The sequence below is a fragment of the Carassius auratus genome, chromosome 13 (assembly GCF_003368295.1).
Source record: "Carassius auratus strain Wakin chromosome 13, ASM336829v1, whole genome shotgun sequence".
Classification (NCBI taxonomy): domain Eukaryota; kingdom Metazoa; phylum Chordata; class Actinopteri; order Cypriniformes; family Cyprinidae; genus Carassius; species Carassius auratus.
This window is the reverse complement of record NC_039255.1, coordinates 23576908-23594913: the sequence shown is the minus strand read 5'-3', so window position 1 is coordinate 23594913 and position 18006 is coordinate 23576908. Positions and strand designations below refer to the sequence as shown.

Below are 18006 nucleotides of genomic sequence, written 5' to 3'. Positions count from 1 at the left end.
GTAAAACCTTTAGAAAACAGCATGCAGGTTCACCCCTAAACCTAATGGAGCCTAAGCAGATTGTATGGAAAATTCATACGCATTTGCTAAGAATTCGCCAAAACTGAAAATAGTTATGAATTGCCATAAAAGTGTGTTGGAAATTACACAATTTAAACATATAAAAATGTGTAAAATGGAGCTAACAATACTTTTATCCACATTTATCCAAAAAAAAAAAAAAAGCATCTCTATATTCTTTTGCAAATCTCCAAAACGTTCCTATACATAGAATTCAATGCAGTTTCCAGCTGAAATTATCTCAAGTTGCTGTAAAACACTAACATTTAGTTAGTTTAGGGGCAGATTATTGGTTGAATTTGCATATTGTTCTTGCACAATAATATACAATGATACACAATAATAAGAAGAAGCTTAAAACGCACTTCATGCAACACCCTTCAAGCTCTGTCTCAGTTATTTGCATTATCATTGGGTCCACAAAGTGAGAATGTGGACATATTCTGGAAGAAACTGATAGACATTATTGTGAGGGTGTTAAAGCATGAGAGTGTTCTTAACCCTAATCAGGAAATTAAGTGGAAGGAAAACAGCAGAGATGTTCAATAAGAGCAAGAGTAACTGTCATCCTAAATAAGAGAAGAACAGTGAACAATAACTGAAGCAGACCTGAGAGGAGCGACACTAAGCACAACTGTCAAACTGAGTGTGTGTGTGTGTGTGTGTGTGTGTGTGTGTCATGTTTAGAAAATCTGCACACATCAACATACAGAGCTAATAAAATATCTGCTTCTGATGCATGTTCATGCATAGACAACAGATGCCTTTCAGAGTCAGGATTTACGTTTGGGGGGAAAATCAGCAGAATTGTGTCAAAAAGATTTAAACTTAAAATGTGTTAAATGAAGAGCATCTTAATAATGCATGCTTGGGCTTGAAGGTGTGTAGTATGTGAAAGGCAGGCGATTAAATTCAGTTGCAGATTCCATGTGAGTTCATAGCTTACTACACTGAAAATAATGACTTTGTAGTGTGGTAAAATCTATTACATTAATTAATGTAATTTATACATTGTAAAATCAAGATTAAGTTGGAACTATAATATCTTAAGTAAAAATTACACTATTTATTCATGTAATAACATAACTGAGAAGAAAGAGTAAATTGTATTATATATTTACAAGTACTATTTAATGTTTTATGGTCACAGCACATTCACCTAAAAATACTAAGTAAATGTTAATCTGAAAAGCTAAGTGCGTTTGAATCCGCGCATTTTTTTTTTTTTTTTTAACGATCCTTCTGGCAGTGGCAGAGATGGTTGGTTTGGTTTGGGCGGTCACTTTTGGCTGACTTATCTTCGGTAAGTTTTGACTTTTCTACTTTAGATTTGTGATAACAACTATGTGTTCATTTTCATGGTTTGATTATTGCATAGACGTTACGGTTCAAAATTGTCTGAACGTAAGTTTTAATCACGCCATTATCCACTTCTATAAAGTTGAGACTGATGGTTAGTCAAAACTAAATGTAGTTAAATTAAATTATTGTTTTAAAATTAAATTTACTTAATTACTTTTAATAAATAGAACCTGCTAAGTTAAAAATAATTAAGTAACATTTACTTAATGTCTTCACAAATGTTACATTTAGAGTTAAGTAAATTTCACTTGATACTGGCAAGTAAGTTGTACTTGATATTACAGCAGTAAAATTTACTAAGAAAAATTGAGTGCAAATTGTTACAATGATTTTATCAAGTAAATCCTACAAGTTGTTTTTATCAGTGTACAAAGCAAAAATCTCATGGTTTGTGGTTTCCTCCACAGAGTGAAGAGTTGTAAAGACAATGTGATTGCGTGCACTAAAGGCATGGTATTTCTTGAAACACAGTGGGGATTATTGTGCTGGTGGACCAGTTTTATGCCCATGGGAATGCTACTGATAAGATCGTGTTAGTATGTGACATTTATATTCAACATTTAAGAATTATTTTCTGACAAGAGTTTCCAGTGTTTCCAGCCCAAACAAGAATAAACTGAATGGTACAGTCACATGGATAATAAGCAGAGTTAAGAAGTTACTTTAAAACCATAACATCTGCAGTTTCAAGCTGCTCAAAAATGAGTTAAAATACACTTACACACTACAATCAACTTAGAAATTATTGCTAACTACACAATCATTCATTAATAAAGGTTAACAGTTTCACAGTTATTGTGAATTTTAACTTTTATATTATTACAAAAGGTTTCTATTTCCAAAAAAAGGAACTGTCTCAGGCATGCAAGTGCAGCTACTAATACTTTTTATGAGAAACATGAAATTCTCCCAAACTTTTTACTATGTTTACGATTAAGTTTCATATTAGAAATCACCAAATAAATCTGACAACAACTGTGTCATAAATGTAATTTCTTTTGCTCAAATAACATTATAAAAAGCTAGTTTTCAGCTTCTGAAAGCGCAGTCCTAGACGCACGTCTAACGGCAGCTGCAGTGACACGCTGACTTTACTGATTAGCGATTGGCTCTTTCATTCACAAGGCGGGGCTTCCTGCGATTGAGCGCCATAATATGAAGCCCTGCATTTGTTCCCCTTTCACAACTTTACGAGTGTCAATAATAAAGAATGTTTCTTGAGCACCAAGCACATTAGAATTAAGTATTGAAGACTGAAGATAGTTAGGACGGATTTAATGTCTTATTAAATATATAAACCAGATAACATCATTTACTTTTATAATAAAAATCATGTTTATTTTGCCTGAAATAAAGCAGGCATCAATTAGTATTACACTGAACAGACAGATTTACTCTAAATAGAAGCAAAAACCATCTCTAAACTGGAACTCAGTGACTGAATGAGTGAATAAGACATTTGAAACTAAAATGAATGTTTGCAGCTTTTGTTTTCTCAGCTGTAAGGGACCGTTCACACAGAACGTGTTTTTACATTCCACTGCACTATACATACTTCACCATTGTTTTTCTATGAAAACATGCTCACTGGACAAGCTCAAGTTAAACTAAGTTAAACTTTTTTAAAAGTTAGAGTCTAGAAAAGTCTAGACTTTGCGCTTTTCCCCCATTCCACCGCTTGCGTCTTGCGTTTTTCGTAGCTGGCTGCGAGTGCAATACAATGTGATCCAAATATCAGTAAAAAAAAAACTGTATTTTCTCACACTTCACCACAGCTGAGCTACTGTCACGAATGTAAAATGTAGTTAATTCGCTAATCTCAACTAGTTACTCCCCAAGATTGATAACGACTAGTTGAGATCAGTTAGTTTGGCTAATTATACACTTAGCTCCAGCATTCAGTCCAATGCTCTGAAGTACCTCCCTTGCATCTGGTCCAACAATAGCCGAAGCCTGACTTTGTGTCTGCAGCTTAGGTGCTCCGGCTCTGACAGCTCGGATGAAGCCGTTTTGAGTCTTCTCAGAATCATTAGCATTCTACCAATCAACTGAGGAGATGCTCCCACACCCCCAGAGTCCACAGACACACTGCCATATTGTGTGAAGGAGATCCATCATCATGTGGTAACGGGAATCCCTTGAAATACGCCTCGTTCCCGTTGGCTCACAGACAGTATTGCATAGGAGCTGGGGGTGCTAGGGTCATACAGTCCTGGGAAAGTTAACTTCTCCATTTAAATCAACAAATGATGTGGCCTTCTGCCGAGTATATGAATGTGCCCGGTGGCAGATGGCAGTGTTTCATACCCATAGACTCCAGCAAACCCTAATCCCCGGGGGATCGTGCATTCCCGGGTCATCAGTTGTTCACATCAAGGAGAGAAAAAGGGGAGAGCGCAAGAGACAGAGAGAGAGGGGAACTCTCGTTCTCCCCCTCCCAAAGCGAACAAACACATCTCAGGCCACTTCAGGAGAAATGTAAGCCTGATTAGGTGTCGATCATCTCATTAGTCTGTGAATATTGGAAAGCCTCATGAATAACAACACCGAGTAATTATAAAAGGGCAGACGGTGTGTGCTAGCAGGACCTTCGTGGTTTATCGAGAAGAACGAGGTTCAGTAGCATCTCAAACTCGTTTAGTTGTTCGACTGTCATTTGTTTCTTAGATGTCTGCTGTTTTTCTTCATTGTTTGTTTAGGTGGGTGAGTGGCGCACCAGTCCCACGCTCCAGCCATGTGCGAGTGTTTGTACATATCAGCTGCTGTGGGTCAAACAAAGAGGCTCATGTGACTCAGCAGTTGAGGGAATAATGTTCCTCCCCCCTCAGGCTCTTTTGCTGAGAGACTTTCTCACACCTCTCCATCTGGACGGGCTTCTTTCAAAACGTCAATCACAGCAGGGACTCTCATTTTTCAGCCAGGTTTGGGGGATGACCCTCTCTGGGAGATTTGGTGAAAAGTCAGTCAGATTGTTGATTTCAACTCAGGATTTGAGAGAAATGATGGCACAGAAGTTGACTTTATCTCGCCTGGAGGTGCAGAATGTTCATAAAAGTCATCTGACTAAAGAAGCTGTTGATCTTTTGTTGTAAACAAACATAAAAAATATGTAAATAAAAAAAAAAGATTTCATGCTTTCAGGTCTAATGAGTCAAAATCATATAAAAGGTGCTACAATTTAAAAACTGAACAAATCATTTAAAAAATAAAAATACAATCAAATGTGACAGGTGATCTGACTCAAGTTTTATTATTATTATTATTATTATTATTATTATTATTATTATTATTATTATTATTATTAAAAATAGAATACAAGAACTCTAAGGTAACAGCATATAATAAAACCAAATACAATAACCTTAAAGGGATTCAAGTTGTTGTGTCTGATAGTGGTTGTTCTGCAATTTTACAAGCATCGATAAATGGAAATGATTAGACTCAAGTGGTCTCATAAAATGTCACTGAAATGTGTGTGAAGTTTTGTGTTTGAGCGCCCTCTGTCAATAAAACCAGGAAGTGACACAAGTGTGTGTCCCCAGTCTTGTGGCCATACTAACGGGAATGAACAGAGTACATAAATGTAATTATATTTAAACAACATAATTAAAATAAAGAAGAAAGCCGCTTATTTTCTTAAATGTGGATTATGGCAGGCTACCGTCATTTTGTGCAAAAATACATTCTTTTAATTTCCTTCATTTTAATCTGTTCATTAATGCATTAAACCCTAAATTTTATTTCCATCATATCCTCCTGGTAGTATAAACATTTTTTTTAAAAATATATAGCGTTATAATATAATAAAGTGTTAAAATGTGTTTTGTGGTTAAATTCATACCTGCATAATTTAAAACAATGTGTAGTCCTATGTGAGAAAGAGGTGTGCCCCAGGGATCAATACTGGGGACACTTCTCTTTTCTATTTATGCAAATAACTTTCAATATATTTTAATGACTGTTGTATTTAACTCTATTGATCACACTGTCATAAAAAGAGACAAAAACACTTTCTGTCCTCATTTCAGGCTGCAAAGCAACAAACTTTGATTATTTTAAAGAGGGTGGATTCTTGATAGGCTTTTTGATAGGCTAATAAATTAGTGCTACATTTTTTACATTTACATTTTAATCATTTAGCAGACGCTTTTATCCAAAGCGACTTACAAATGAGAACAATAGAAGCAGTCAGGTCAACAGGAGAACAACAACAGTATACAAGTGCCATGACAAGTCTCAGTTAGTCTAGTATAGAACGCATAGCCAGGATATTTTTTTTTTTTTTTTTTTTTTTTTTTTTTTTTTTAATTAAATGAACAAAGACAAGAAAATGAAAAGTACTGGTGTTAGTAGGTTAAGTGCAGGCGAAAAAGATGAGTCTTCAGACGTTTCTTGAAAATTAGTAAAGACTCAGCTGTACGAATTGGGATTGGGAGGTCATTCCACCAGCTGGGCACAGTCCAGGAAAAGGTCCGTGAGAGTGATTTTGAATTTCTTTGGGATGGCACCACAAGGCGTTGTTCACTTGCAGAGCGCAAACTTCTGGAGGGCACATAGGATTTAACCAGTGAGTTTAGGTAAGTTGGTGCCGTGCCAGTGGTCGTCTTGTAGGCAAGCATCAGTACCTTGAATTTGATGCGAGCGGCTACTGGTAGCCAGTGTAACCTGATGAGGAGAGGAGTAACATGAGCTTTTTTTGGCTCATTGAAGACAACCCTCGCTGCTGCATTCTGGATCATTTGCAGAGGCTTGACAGTACATGTAGGAAGGCCCGCCAGGAGAGCATTACAATAGTCCAGTCTGGAGAGAACAAGAGCTTGGACAAGAAGTTGGGTTGCTTGCTCTGACAGGAAGGGTCTAATCTTCCTAATGTTGTATAAGGCAAACCTGCAGGACCGGGTCGTTGTAGCAATGTGGTCAGTGAAGCTTAATTGATGATCCATCACAACTCCTCGGTTTCTGGCTGTCCTCGAAGGAGTTATGGTTGACGAGCCCAGCTGTATAGAGAAGTTGTGATGAATCAATGGGTTAGCTGGAATCACCAGGAGTTCAGTCTTTGTAAGGTTAAGCTGAAGGTGATGGTCATTCATCCAGCTAGAAATGTCACTCAGACAGGCTGAAATGCGAGCAGCTACCGTCGGGTCATCTGGCTGGAATGAGAAGTAGAGTTGGGTGTCATCAGCATAGCAGTGATAAGAAAAGCCATGCTTCTGAATGACAGATCCTAAAGATGTCATCTAGATGGAGAAGAGAAGTGGTCCAAGTACTGAGCCTTGAGGAACCCCAGTAGCAAGGTGGTGTGACTTTGAAACATCACCCCTCCAAGACACACTGAAGGATCTGTCAGAGAGGTAGGACTTAACCCACAGGAGAGCAGTTCCAGAGATGCCCATCTTTCTGAGGGTGGACAAGAGAATCTGGTGATTAACAGTGTCAAAAGCAGCAGACAGGTCCAGCAAGATGAGTACCGAGGATTTTGAAGCTGCTCTTGCTAGTCGCAGGGCTTCAGTAACCGAGAGCAGAGCAGTCTCAGTTGAGTGGCCACTTTTGAAGCCAGATTGGTTGCTGTCCAGGAGGTTGTTCTGTCCAAGGAACATAGAAAGCTGGTTGAACACAGCTCGCTCAAGTGTCTTTGCAATGAATGGAAGAAGGGATACCGGTCTGTAGTTTTCAAGAAGCGCTGGATTTAGAGATGGTTTCTTGAGCAGTGGGCTTACCCGAGCCTGCTTGAATGCTAAGGGAAATGTTCCAGAGTGAAGAGAGGAGTTGATAATGTGAGTAAGTGAAGGTATGAAGGTATAGTGCTTATAGTCCTAAAACACACCAGTCCAGAAGGTGGCGGTAAAAACACAAATTGGTTGGTTTGCCAACCGCCAAAAAACACTTGACGAATAAGAAGACCCGTCGCTAAATAAGCAGACTTCCGCTTCCGGTGAGCCTGAGGTCCGCCCTCTGTGAAATGGGTTTGCTGGAGAGCTGTTGATTATGTTGACTCACACGTGTTAAGGGCTTTTTGTTTTGTTTTTCAAGAGACTTAAATCAAATACGCGTTTATCCCCTTCCTTGTTTAAAGTGAGTTTGCTCACTTTCTGGCAGACTCGTCTGGACTCTTCTATCGTTTGTGTTTGTTCGTTTATAAACTCCATCAGCAGCGCTAGCAGCTAACAGTAACACACCGGTCTGCTCTCATCTAAGGGTCACTGCACACTGAAATGTGACAAGAGCTGAGTTTACACAGACACTAAACCTGCCCTTGAACTCAGCAAACCGGATTTCTCTCATTTACGCGCTTTTCATCCACGAAACCGTCATGGGAGCTTACTTGTCTCAGCCCAACACGGAGAAGACCACAGGCGACGGCGGGAGCGAGAGCATGAGCTTCGGCTTCGCGGCCATGCAGGGCTGGAGGGTGTCTATGGAGGTAAACACACAGCTGAATTCACTCTCTGTGGATCGCTGATGATATCTGAACATAAACACGAGAGAGTGACCTCTAGCCGGTGTTTGATCTTCATAGAAGTGTGATCGTGTTAGCTCTGTGTTGTGTGTTTTGTTTGGCAGTAGTGATGTGCGCCAGTGAGGTCAGAGGGACTCCCGTCACGAGCTCTTTTCTTACGGCTTGTTTTGTTTCCTAGGACGCGCACAACTGCATCCCGGAGCTGGATGAGGAAACCGCGATGTTTGCGGTCTATGATGGTCATGGAGGTAAGCTATTGACCTGTATGGGCCACAACACGTGTAAGAGACTTTAAAGAGGGAATTCACCCGAAAATGACAAGTCTGTATTTCTCAGATTCAGTGTCGCTCCAAACCAGTCTGCTACTTTTTCATGTGGACAACAAGTTTTTTTTTTTTTTTTTTTTTTTTTTTAGTAAAACATGTCTGTCAACCCTCCAAAAAAGAACCATATAAATAGTCAATATATCATAGTATTGTGCGAAGAAAAAAAAAAGACTTAAAGTGGTGGTTCACCCAAAAATCTGAATAACCTCCTCCTGTGGAACCTAAATCACGTTTTTTTTTTTTTTTTTGGTCTCTTTTCTTTGTGTATACGGTGAAACCAAAACAGTTTGGTTGCCAGTATTCATCAAAATATCACCTTTTATGTTTCACAGATGGATGAAACTGATGAATTGCAATGATTAACTTTTTTGTGGATGAACCATTCCATTAAAGCTATAGTTCATCCAAAAATGAAACATGTCATCATTTACTCACCCTAATGATGTTCCAAACCTGTGAGTTTCTTGTTTTTATTGAACATTTAAAATAACATTAGTAACAGAACCGTAGACGATAGCCACTGACTCAAAAAATACTATGGGAGGTGATGGCTACCGTCAACTGCTTGGTTATCAATGTACTACTTTTGGGTGAACTGTCATTATTCACTTAAACTCTCACTTTGTGGCCCTAACGTACAGTAGGTCAAATCATTTTTGGGTGAATACGATTCTTGGATGAGTTATCAGTTTGATCGTTTCATTACTGTGTATCTCCAGGTGAAGAGGTGGCTTTGTATTGCTCCAAGTATTTACCTGACATCATTAAAGAGCAGAAGGCGTATAAGGATGGCAAACTGCAAAAGGTAACCCTTGCTGCGTCTCAGACGGTTGTTTGTGCTCGTCTGATAATGATCCATATCATTCGCGACTGCTGTGATCCTTTAATTGACTCATGCCTGCTACTCTGTGGTATTTTGGTAGAGGTCATGTGTGTAAATATGATCATTCTGAATTGATTAGAAGGGTTTTGCAGAAAATTACCGTGTTTGACTGTCGTTATTGTCTCACGTGCCTTTCTGTAGTCTAATTAGATTATATCATATCTGAAAATGGGGATAGTCACTGGCTACGTTTACATGCAATCAAATAATCTGCATTTTAATGTGTGATCGATATAAGCAGCGCGGCACAGTGGTTTATATTCTCACTGTTGCCAAATTATGCCCAGAAATGGATAAATATTAAGTGTACAGTTTAAAAAAAATAAAGAGCCATTCTCCTAAAATGTTTATCATGCACAAACAGTGGCATACACTCTGTATGGTCAAAAAACCAATGCTAATTTGAAGCTTGCGACATATAAACGTGCTCATCAAGCCAATCTCTTGGTTTAGTGTTCATGTAAACACTACTTTCAGATGCATCAATCAGAATTACTTCAGTCCAATTGAAACAAAAGTTGTGCATGTAAACATAGCCATTATGTTTGTGCTGGTTGCTGTCATCTTCCCAGGCTCTGGAAGATGCGTTCCTGGCTATAGATGCCCGGATCACCACACAGGAAGTCATCAAGGAACTGGTTCAGATAGCTGGACGCCCTCAGGGTGAAGCCGAAAAAGTAGCGGATGAAGATGATGGTTAGTGTCGGGGTTGTATGTGTGGCCTTTACCTTTAGATGACCTTTGGACTCCAGGGTCTTCTACTATCCACAACAATATGCCCTCGTCCTGTCTTTTAAAGAAAACGAGTGTCCATAGACAGATTTAAAGAAATGTTTGGAAGATTTAAGATGCTTCCCAATGCTTTAGATCCTATTATAATGTGTTTTGGTGTTTTTATAGTTTTCAGTCTGTCTTATGGAGATTACTTCCCTTTTAAGTCTTTCATCTTATAGAAATTGTTCTGAGCATCCTGAGAAATGTTGTTTTTAGGTCTTGTTCTTATTTTGGTGGGCTGTTTAATTAATGCAACATTAATACTTAAGATACACTTGCATTACATTTCTTATTTGGTTAATGCTAAGCAATGCTATTTTTAAATTCAACATCTGGTAATGATACTTCTCAATATATAAGTGACGAGCAATTGCAATGTGTGTTGTGAGGGTTTCCGATAATGAGCTTTAGTCAGTGTTTTGTCACCTAAGCTGTAAAATGCGAACAGTTTCACTGCTATGAATTAACGTTCACCTTTCCTGTCAGTTGATAATGAAGAAGCAGCTCTGCTGCATGAAGAGGCCACCATGACAATTGAGGAGCTGCTTAGCCGCTTCGGACAGAACCAAAACAAAAATGCCAAAAAGCCGTCTCCGGGTGCCTCTAAAGAGTCTGAGGATGAAGAGAGATCTCATGCTGAGAAGGCAGTCAATGGTGAGATGGGAAGCAGGGCGTCTGAAGCTGACAGCAATGGGAAGGAGAAGGCAGCGGGTGCTGGAGATGCAGCCGCAGGCTCCAAGATGAGGGCCTGCAGACGGGCGGCTGCGTCTGCTTCTGATGCTGGTCCTTCCTGCTCCTCTTCTGCAGCTCCTGCTCCAGGAAGTGCCAAGTCCAAGTTCTTCGAGGACAGTGAAGAGTCCGAGGAGGGAGAAGATGAAGAGGAGGGTAGTGAGGAAGAGGTGAGGGGATTAATCTAGCACGTTTGGACAGTTCAGGACTAGGTTTGTGTTATGGCCGAGGTTCTGTGTTGCTTACTAAGAAAAGTAGGAGAAGCCTCTGATTATAATAATTTTCATTTAATAAATGACTTGTGCCTCAGAGTGGGCAGACAAAACACAATGAATGAGGTCGTTGTTTTCAGAAAATTCAGCTTTGTGTCACAAATTACGTTTCAAAATCTATTAAAATAGAAAGTTTTTTTTAGTGTTTTTTAATCAAAAACTTAAACTGGTTTATTTTCTAAATATATGGCACAGTATGTACTGTACAGTGTACTAAATGCTATTTTGAAATGTTTTTTTTTTTTAAGTTCTACTTTACATGAATGGTATTATTTTCTTTGTAACTTTTTTTCATTTATTTCTTTCTTTTTGTTTTGGCCAATAGGACTGCAGTGAGGAGGACGATGAGAACAGCAGTGAGAACGATGAAGAGGATGACACAGAAGAGGGAGAGGAAGAGGATACCGATGAAGAGGAGGAAATGTGCTTGCCAGGCATGGACGGCAAAGAGGAGGTGAGCATGTCACATGGTCTCTGAGATCTGGTTCATTGTGAATGTAGTGTTTGTTCATGAAATGCAGCAGGTGATAATGTTTCTGATCTCATTCGGTCTTCATGTTGTTCCTGTTCTTCAGAAACCTTTTTGCTATTTTTTTTCTGTGGAACACAAATGAAGAATTTGTGGACAGATCATCCCCAGTGCTGTAGCAAACACATTCAGATTTAGCTTAAAAATAAAAATAAGCATGCATATTATTTTGGGTGAACAAATTCTTCCTGAAGCCAATGCTTTGAAAACTTCAAATAGGTTGTGTAAGGAGTGGATCACATGACCATGTGCGTAGTCCATTTGATTTACTTCTCTCTCTCTCGGTTATTCAGCCAGGTTCAGACAGTGGCACCACAGCTGTAGTTGCTCTTATTCGTGGGAAGCAGCTCATCGTGGCCAACGCTGGAGACTCCAGGTGTGTGGTGTCTGAAAAGGGAAAGGCGGTGGACATGTCCTACGACCACAAGCCCGAGGACGAGCTGGAGCTGAGCAGGATCAAGAATGCTGGAGGGAAGGTGACGATGGACGGCCGCGTCAACGGAGGCCTGAACCTCTCCAGAGCCATTGGTAACACTGCTGCTTCCTGGCTCATTTATCTGTGCAAATGCTTTTATTTTGCACATTTAGTTTTTGGTTAAAAACAGTATAACAGTAACAGATGTTCTTGTGTTTTCTTGAAGGTGATCACTTTTATAAAAGGAACAAGGCTCTTCCCCCGGAGGAACAGATGATCTCTGCTCTACCTGATGTCAAAGTGCTGACTCTCAACGAAGACCACCAGTTTATGGTTATCGCCTGTGATGGCATCTGGTAAGACTAATAACTCAAATATAACATGATTTTGTAAGTTGGATCTTTAGGGCTGTGAGAGGTTTTGATAAGGTCGCATTTTACATTTTTAAAGTAACATTTTGCTTTGAGTTCTTGGATCTACCTTGTGCATGTAATTGGCTATATTAGCACGTTTTGTTGACGTGATTGATCGGGGTAAAAATTAATTTTGTTCACTGCACTGTGATGACTACGTGCATAACATCTAGGTATAATGTAGTCACTCCATTGAATGTAATGTTCACATTGATTTCACTCTGATGTGTGATTGTACCTTGCATGAGAAATGCTTTGAAGGAGTTCCTCTAGTGAGCTGATTACATTTTCTGTGTGGTTACATTTGTTTTGGTGTGTTTAAAGGAATGTGATGAGCAGTCAAGAAGTGGTGGACTTTGTAAATGAGAGGTTAAAAACTGAGGCTGGTCAAAACAGACCCCTGTCTGCCATTATTGAAGAGGTAAGTGCTGAAAGTTGTTTTGTGTTTTTAAAGGTTCTTATGATTTCAGTAATGCAGCTCTGTAGATGTGTGACACGCTCTCGTGTTAAAGCACTCTTCTTGGCAAGATGGTAATGTTAACTCCATCAGATATGTATTAAGAGACTTTTAAATGTATTTACTAGGGCCGGGACTCGATTAAAAAAATTAATCTAATTAATTAGAGGCTTTGTAACTAATTAATCGAAATTAATCGCATTTTAATCGCATATAAATGTTGACCTGAGAACAGTGAGAAGTCTTTTTTTTTTCACATGGATTTATAGTATACCATTGAATAATGACTGAATACATAAGCTTAAGCAACAAAATATTGTTTATCTTTGTTCAACCAAGTCTAGCAGACCAGTGCAATTTTTGCCATGAAGTGTAGCAATAGCATATTTAGAAACAATTTAGAAATAGTACATTTCAGAAATTCAGGAAGCTTATATGTGCTGGAACCTTCTGTAAAGTGTTTTTTTAAGTAAAACACAACACTGTCAATTACATTCAGAACATTGGAAACCCTGACTATTAGAAAACATCTCTCTGTTGCTTCAGAGGCCATAACATACTAAGTCCAACTCTCAATAACCTTGGCCAAAACAATAAAGAGTTCAACATAAACTGTTGCACCAACAAAATAATACATAGTTCAACATAAAGTGTAAAGTCCACACTAGCTGCTATATGTTTTGCGTTGAGGTGATACTTGAGGCTCAATGTGCTGCTGTGGTGATATGCGAATGCTAGTTGGTGCTCCAGTATAATGGGTCCGCGGAAACTCATCCAGTGAGAAACGTTCCGCGGTGCACAAATAAGTTATTAAAAAGGCGGGAATTTTTTTTCTGTAATTAATTAATCTTAGTTAACGCGTTATTTTTGTGTAATTAATTAATCTCAATTAACGCGTTAAAGTCCTGGCCCTAGTATTTACTTAAGTCTGGTGCAGTGTTTATTTAATGTAAAAATACTACGAGGCTACACGCCATTTACATTTGTTGTTTTGCTGCTGTATATATCCCGGTTTCTGAAATTATTAAATAATTATTACTTGCATTAATATTGTCTTGTAGTCATTATAAACCATGAAGAAAACAATCAGTCCGCTTGCTAAGAAGTGCTTGTGTTTGCCGTCTAGCTGCTGGACCACTGCTTGGCACCAGACACCTCGGGAGACGGCACAGGATGTGACAACATGACCTGTGTAATCATCACCTTCCCCCCACACCTCGGGAGCAACAGAGGCGAGAGCAGCAAGAAGCGGAAGCCGGAGGAAAGCGCAGAGGAGGAAAACGCCAACGACAGCAAAAAACCCAAAACTGAATAGAAGTGCCGTTGTTGAATGTGTTGATCATCTTCAGGACACTTTCCCGTTTGAATACAGACCACTGGGAACGTTTTAAGGATCGCTCCACAAGAAAGAGCGTTTTAGTTTTAAACAATTCAAAGACGCAAGCAACTAGAACTGTTAAACCCAGACCATTTGTCCCGTAGTTGATAATTGAATAAACAAAGCGCAGTATGGTAGCAGAGATGACACACGAGTCTGTCTCCTCGTTTATGTACATAGTGTTTTTCCAATAACTGTCAACTTTATTTGATTTCTCTTTCTTTATTTAGTAGGGGATCATTGTCAGTATTTGTGACCTTTTTTCTGAACTCCAATATGGTATTGATCAAATGCATTTTTTTTTAAATATAATGTGATGAAAGATACTTGTCTATATTTTTCCTGAGGAAGCCATCACCTTCAATAATCGTGTTGAAATGGTCTCTGATGCTGAATTACACGGACATTCCTTTCTCCCTTGTTTCTTGTTAGTGAAGAACATCTTTCTGTTTGCGTTGCTATTGATCCTAATGTCAGTAATAAATCTTTCGTTTCCATTAGAAGGTGAACATTGGGATCAATACCTTATTTGGAAGTAATTCAGTAAATTGCAGTTATAGAGTAGAAATCCTCACTGCAAAATAGGAGTTTTCTCATTGTCCTCCATCTTGAAGCATCCATCTAATTCATTATACAACGTGTTCTGGAATATATTTTGGTACTTTTTCAGAACATCTTGGTGGGTTGTTCAGGGAAGCCATTGCTCAGAACTACAACTTTTTCTGTATTAATAAACAAGTGGAGACAAGTACAGCAAAGATGTTTTTCTTGTGGGGAATTGAAGTTTGCTCAAGCAGCAAGGAAATTTGGTGTCTGTCCGTGCTATCTGTTGTTTGTGTGCTAAACATTAAATACTGCTCCAAATACAAAGCACAGTCATTGTACTACAGTGGTGACATGCGTGTAATAGGCACATTTTCTATAAATATACATGCACATTTTAAACTCATTAGACTGAATTTAATATTTTTACTTTCAAAGTTGTTAAAAATAACCATTCACAGCACTTGACCCCCCTCCCCCACATAAATTAACATGTATTATTAAACAACTATAAATGGATTTGTTGTTTGTGCTTTTGTAAACTACAGTTCTCTGTATAAGAGAGTACACTTTAACTTAAATTCAGCAAGTACTCTTTACTAGAAGAATACTGTTTTCTTAAAGTGATAAAATGTGTTGCAAATGAGAACACACTCCTGTAATTTATCAAATAAAATAAAGGTGTTGCAGTGATGAGTGCCTGGTTCCCACAGTGAGGTTCAGGTGTAGTAAAGCTCTTCTATAGGGATGAATGAGTGCTGAAGGTGTGCTTTATCAATGCTGGCATGAATTGATGAACCGTGTGATATAATATAAAAACTTGAAGATGCTACCCTCTTAAAAATACATTTAAGTTTTCCCATCTTTTCATGAATTGTATTAGTGATCACCATTAGAGATGCACATTTTAAGTAACTTTGCCATGCGGTACTAAAGCAAAAAGCCCAAGGAATCTATGATTTACCTTGAATACAGAGCAGATGAGGGACGTGTGTTGCAGAGTGCCTAAAACCACGTATCTGTATTCACAAGATGTTAACTGATGGACTGGAGCTGTGTGGATTAATTGTGGATGTTTTTATCAGCTGTTTGGACTCTCATTCTGACGGCACCCATTCACTGCAGAGGATCCACTGCTCTATCATGTTGATAGTTAGTGATTCTATAGGAGACACCTGTGTGAATCTGAGAAGAAATTATTTCATATATCCACTAAAACACCAAGTGGATAAACGTTATCACCAAAAAACAAAAAAAATTCTCAGGCGGCATTTATTTGTAGATGCCTTATATCCCATAATGCAATCATATTCATGCATTTCAAAGCCGACTTGTGTCCACTACACAGATAAAATACATGAGTTATTTATTCAACTTCTTAAATATGATTCAGATTCTCTACAGATGCAAAAAAAAAAAAAGAACTGCACAACCAAACTTCTATACTATAATAACACAAAGAACAAGAACAATTAAACAAATTTAATAGTAGTCAATCCTGAAAATATTACTAAGAAAGGATGACATAATAAATTGAGGAAAAATGAACATGGACAGACATTAAAGGAATAGTTGACCCATTTGATGAATATTTACTACCCTGAAGTCATCTAAGATGTAGATCACCAATGGATCCTCTGCTGTGAATGGGTGCCGTCAGAATGAGAGTCCAAACAGCTGATGAAAACATCACACCAGTCCATCAGTTAACATCTTGTGCAGTGAAAAACTGTGTTTGCAAGAAACAAATCCATCAAGATATTTTAATCCATTGCTTTCGATCCTCTATGATAATGTTTTCTACGGTGGAAAGGTTGTCTCGTCTGAATCAGGAGAGTGATGTGCACAGATTAAACAATGCTTGTAAGCTAAACAATTCAAAACAACCATGTGAAAGGTTTTCGAACTGAGAGGACAAGATGTTAACTGATGGACTGGAGTGGTGTGGATAATTGTGGATAATTGTGTTGCTTTTATCAGCTGTTTAGACTCTCATTCTGACGGCACCCATTCACTGCAAAGGAACCATTGATGAGCCAGTGATATAATGCTACATTTCTCCAAATCTGCTTTGATGAAGAAACAAACTCATCTAGATCTTGAATGACCTGAGGGGGAGCAAATTTATAGAAAATTTTAATTTTTGGTAAACTATTCCTTTAACCAAGTCAAAAATGCACCATTTCAGCCATTTATGTAAAACATACTGTATTTCAGCATGTGGTTATTGTACCTCATTTACAGCTACTGCCATGAGAATTTAACATTAATTAAATTTTAGAATTTATTTAAATTGCTTAAATTCAGGTATTAGACATAAGAGTGTGACAAGCTATTTTAATATTTTTATAAAATAAATATGCTCTCATAGAAAGTCCCTAAAACTTCATTCTAGGCACCAAATGTTGTCCCATTATAAAAGAAGGGTATTTCTGATGCTGCAAATTCCTTTTGATTGTCTAAAGTTGACCCTCACAGATGAGAAGGAAGGTTGTTTAAACAGACTCACTTACATCTGCTTGATGTTTGGTGGCATACAGCAGTTTAATGGAATTAGACATCCTCGATTGTTTCGTATCTTGAAATTGATTTCAAAATGATTCAGTTTATATAGATACAGAGCAATGGTTTCAAACACCACAAGAAGGTTAAGCAAGTCAAAAATGCCTTAAGTATTATCTGAGAAGGGTCAATCCTGAAGGAATGAGCTAGTAACTGTAACGAAAGAGAATACTAATTGAATGCATATATTAAATCTCAACATCTTACCCATCATCTAGTCAAAAACACACTTGTCTTACGCTGCAGGCTCCACTTGGAAAGTGAACCTCCCGAAGAGTTGTGACCCCGTTATCTGCAAAATAACTGCTTGTGTCAGCACTCATAACATATCTTTTACATTTGCAATGCATGTCAGCACCAAAATTGTGCAACAATTATTCAAAGCCACAGGCAAAACAATGCCAGTAGCTGCCTTGTGCTGTCAGACGCACCTGTTGCTCTCTATCCATCACAAGTGATCTAAGAACAGTGAGGCAAATTTAATGAATTTTATAAGGATACCAGAACTCTTTTTCTCCTATTGTAAAAACAGAGGTGGTTGCAAAAAGGCAGACCAAAGAGATTCTACAGCAAACCTGTGCACCTTTCCATGAAAACTGCAGGCTGTTCAACTAGATACGGTTCAAACAGACTATTACACAGATTTGACCAACCACTGAGATCATGACTCTTGAGAGCAATCCAAAGTAGCCTGGATGTCTTCATTGTTAATAACAGCCATTGGAGCATCAACACACACCTCTCTGAGAGCCAGCTTTAACCAGCAGTGTGAAGTCAGAAACCATTAAACCATATAAAAGTGTGGTTTTCATAATTAAAGTCAAAATTATAGCTCAAAATGTATTT

General features: G+C 38.3%; 1 protein-coding gene across 1 annotated transcript; it reads left to right on the top strand.

Moving 5' to 3' along the window:
* The first annotated feature begins 7345 nt into the window (after positions 1 to 7345).
* Positions 7346 to 15117, top strand: LOC113113064 (protein phosphatase 1G-like). Its single transcript, XM_026279218.1, has 10 exons — positions 7346 to 7843; positions 8058 to 8127; positions 8925 to 9010; positions 9661 to 9784; positions 10349 to 10761; positions 11189 to 11317; positions 11686 to 11920; positions 12034 to 12163; positions 12545 to 12641; positions 13804 to 15117. The coding sequence occupies exons 1-10, from the start codon at positions 7733 to 7735 to the stop codon at positions 13990 to 13992; spliced, it is 1584 nt and encodes a 527-aa protein (XP_026135003.1). The 5' UTR covers positions 7346 to 7732; the 3' UTR covers positions 13993 to 15117.
* Positions 15118 to 18006: the final 2889 nt, after the last annotated feature.

Excerpts from the sequence above, each read along its gene's own strand:
- LOC113113064 (XM_026279218.1), top strand. The coding sequence starts at position 7,733 with ATGGGAGCTTACTTGTCTCAGCCCAACACGGAGAAGACCACAGGCGAC. Across the intron at positions 11,318-11,685 it reads GCATGGACGGCAAAGAGGAG|CCAGGTTCAGACAGTGGCAC; the intron begins GTGAGCATGTCA and ends TCGGTTATTCAG. Across the intron at positions 12,642-13,803 it reads TGTCTGCCATTATTGAAGAG|CTGCTGGACCACTGCTTGGC; the intron begins GTAAGTGCTGAA and ends TTTGCCGTCTAG.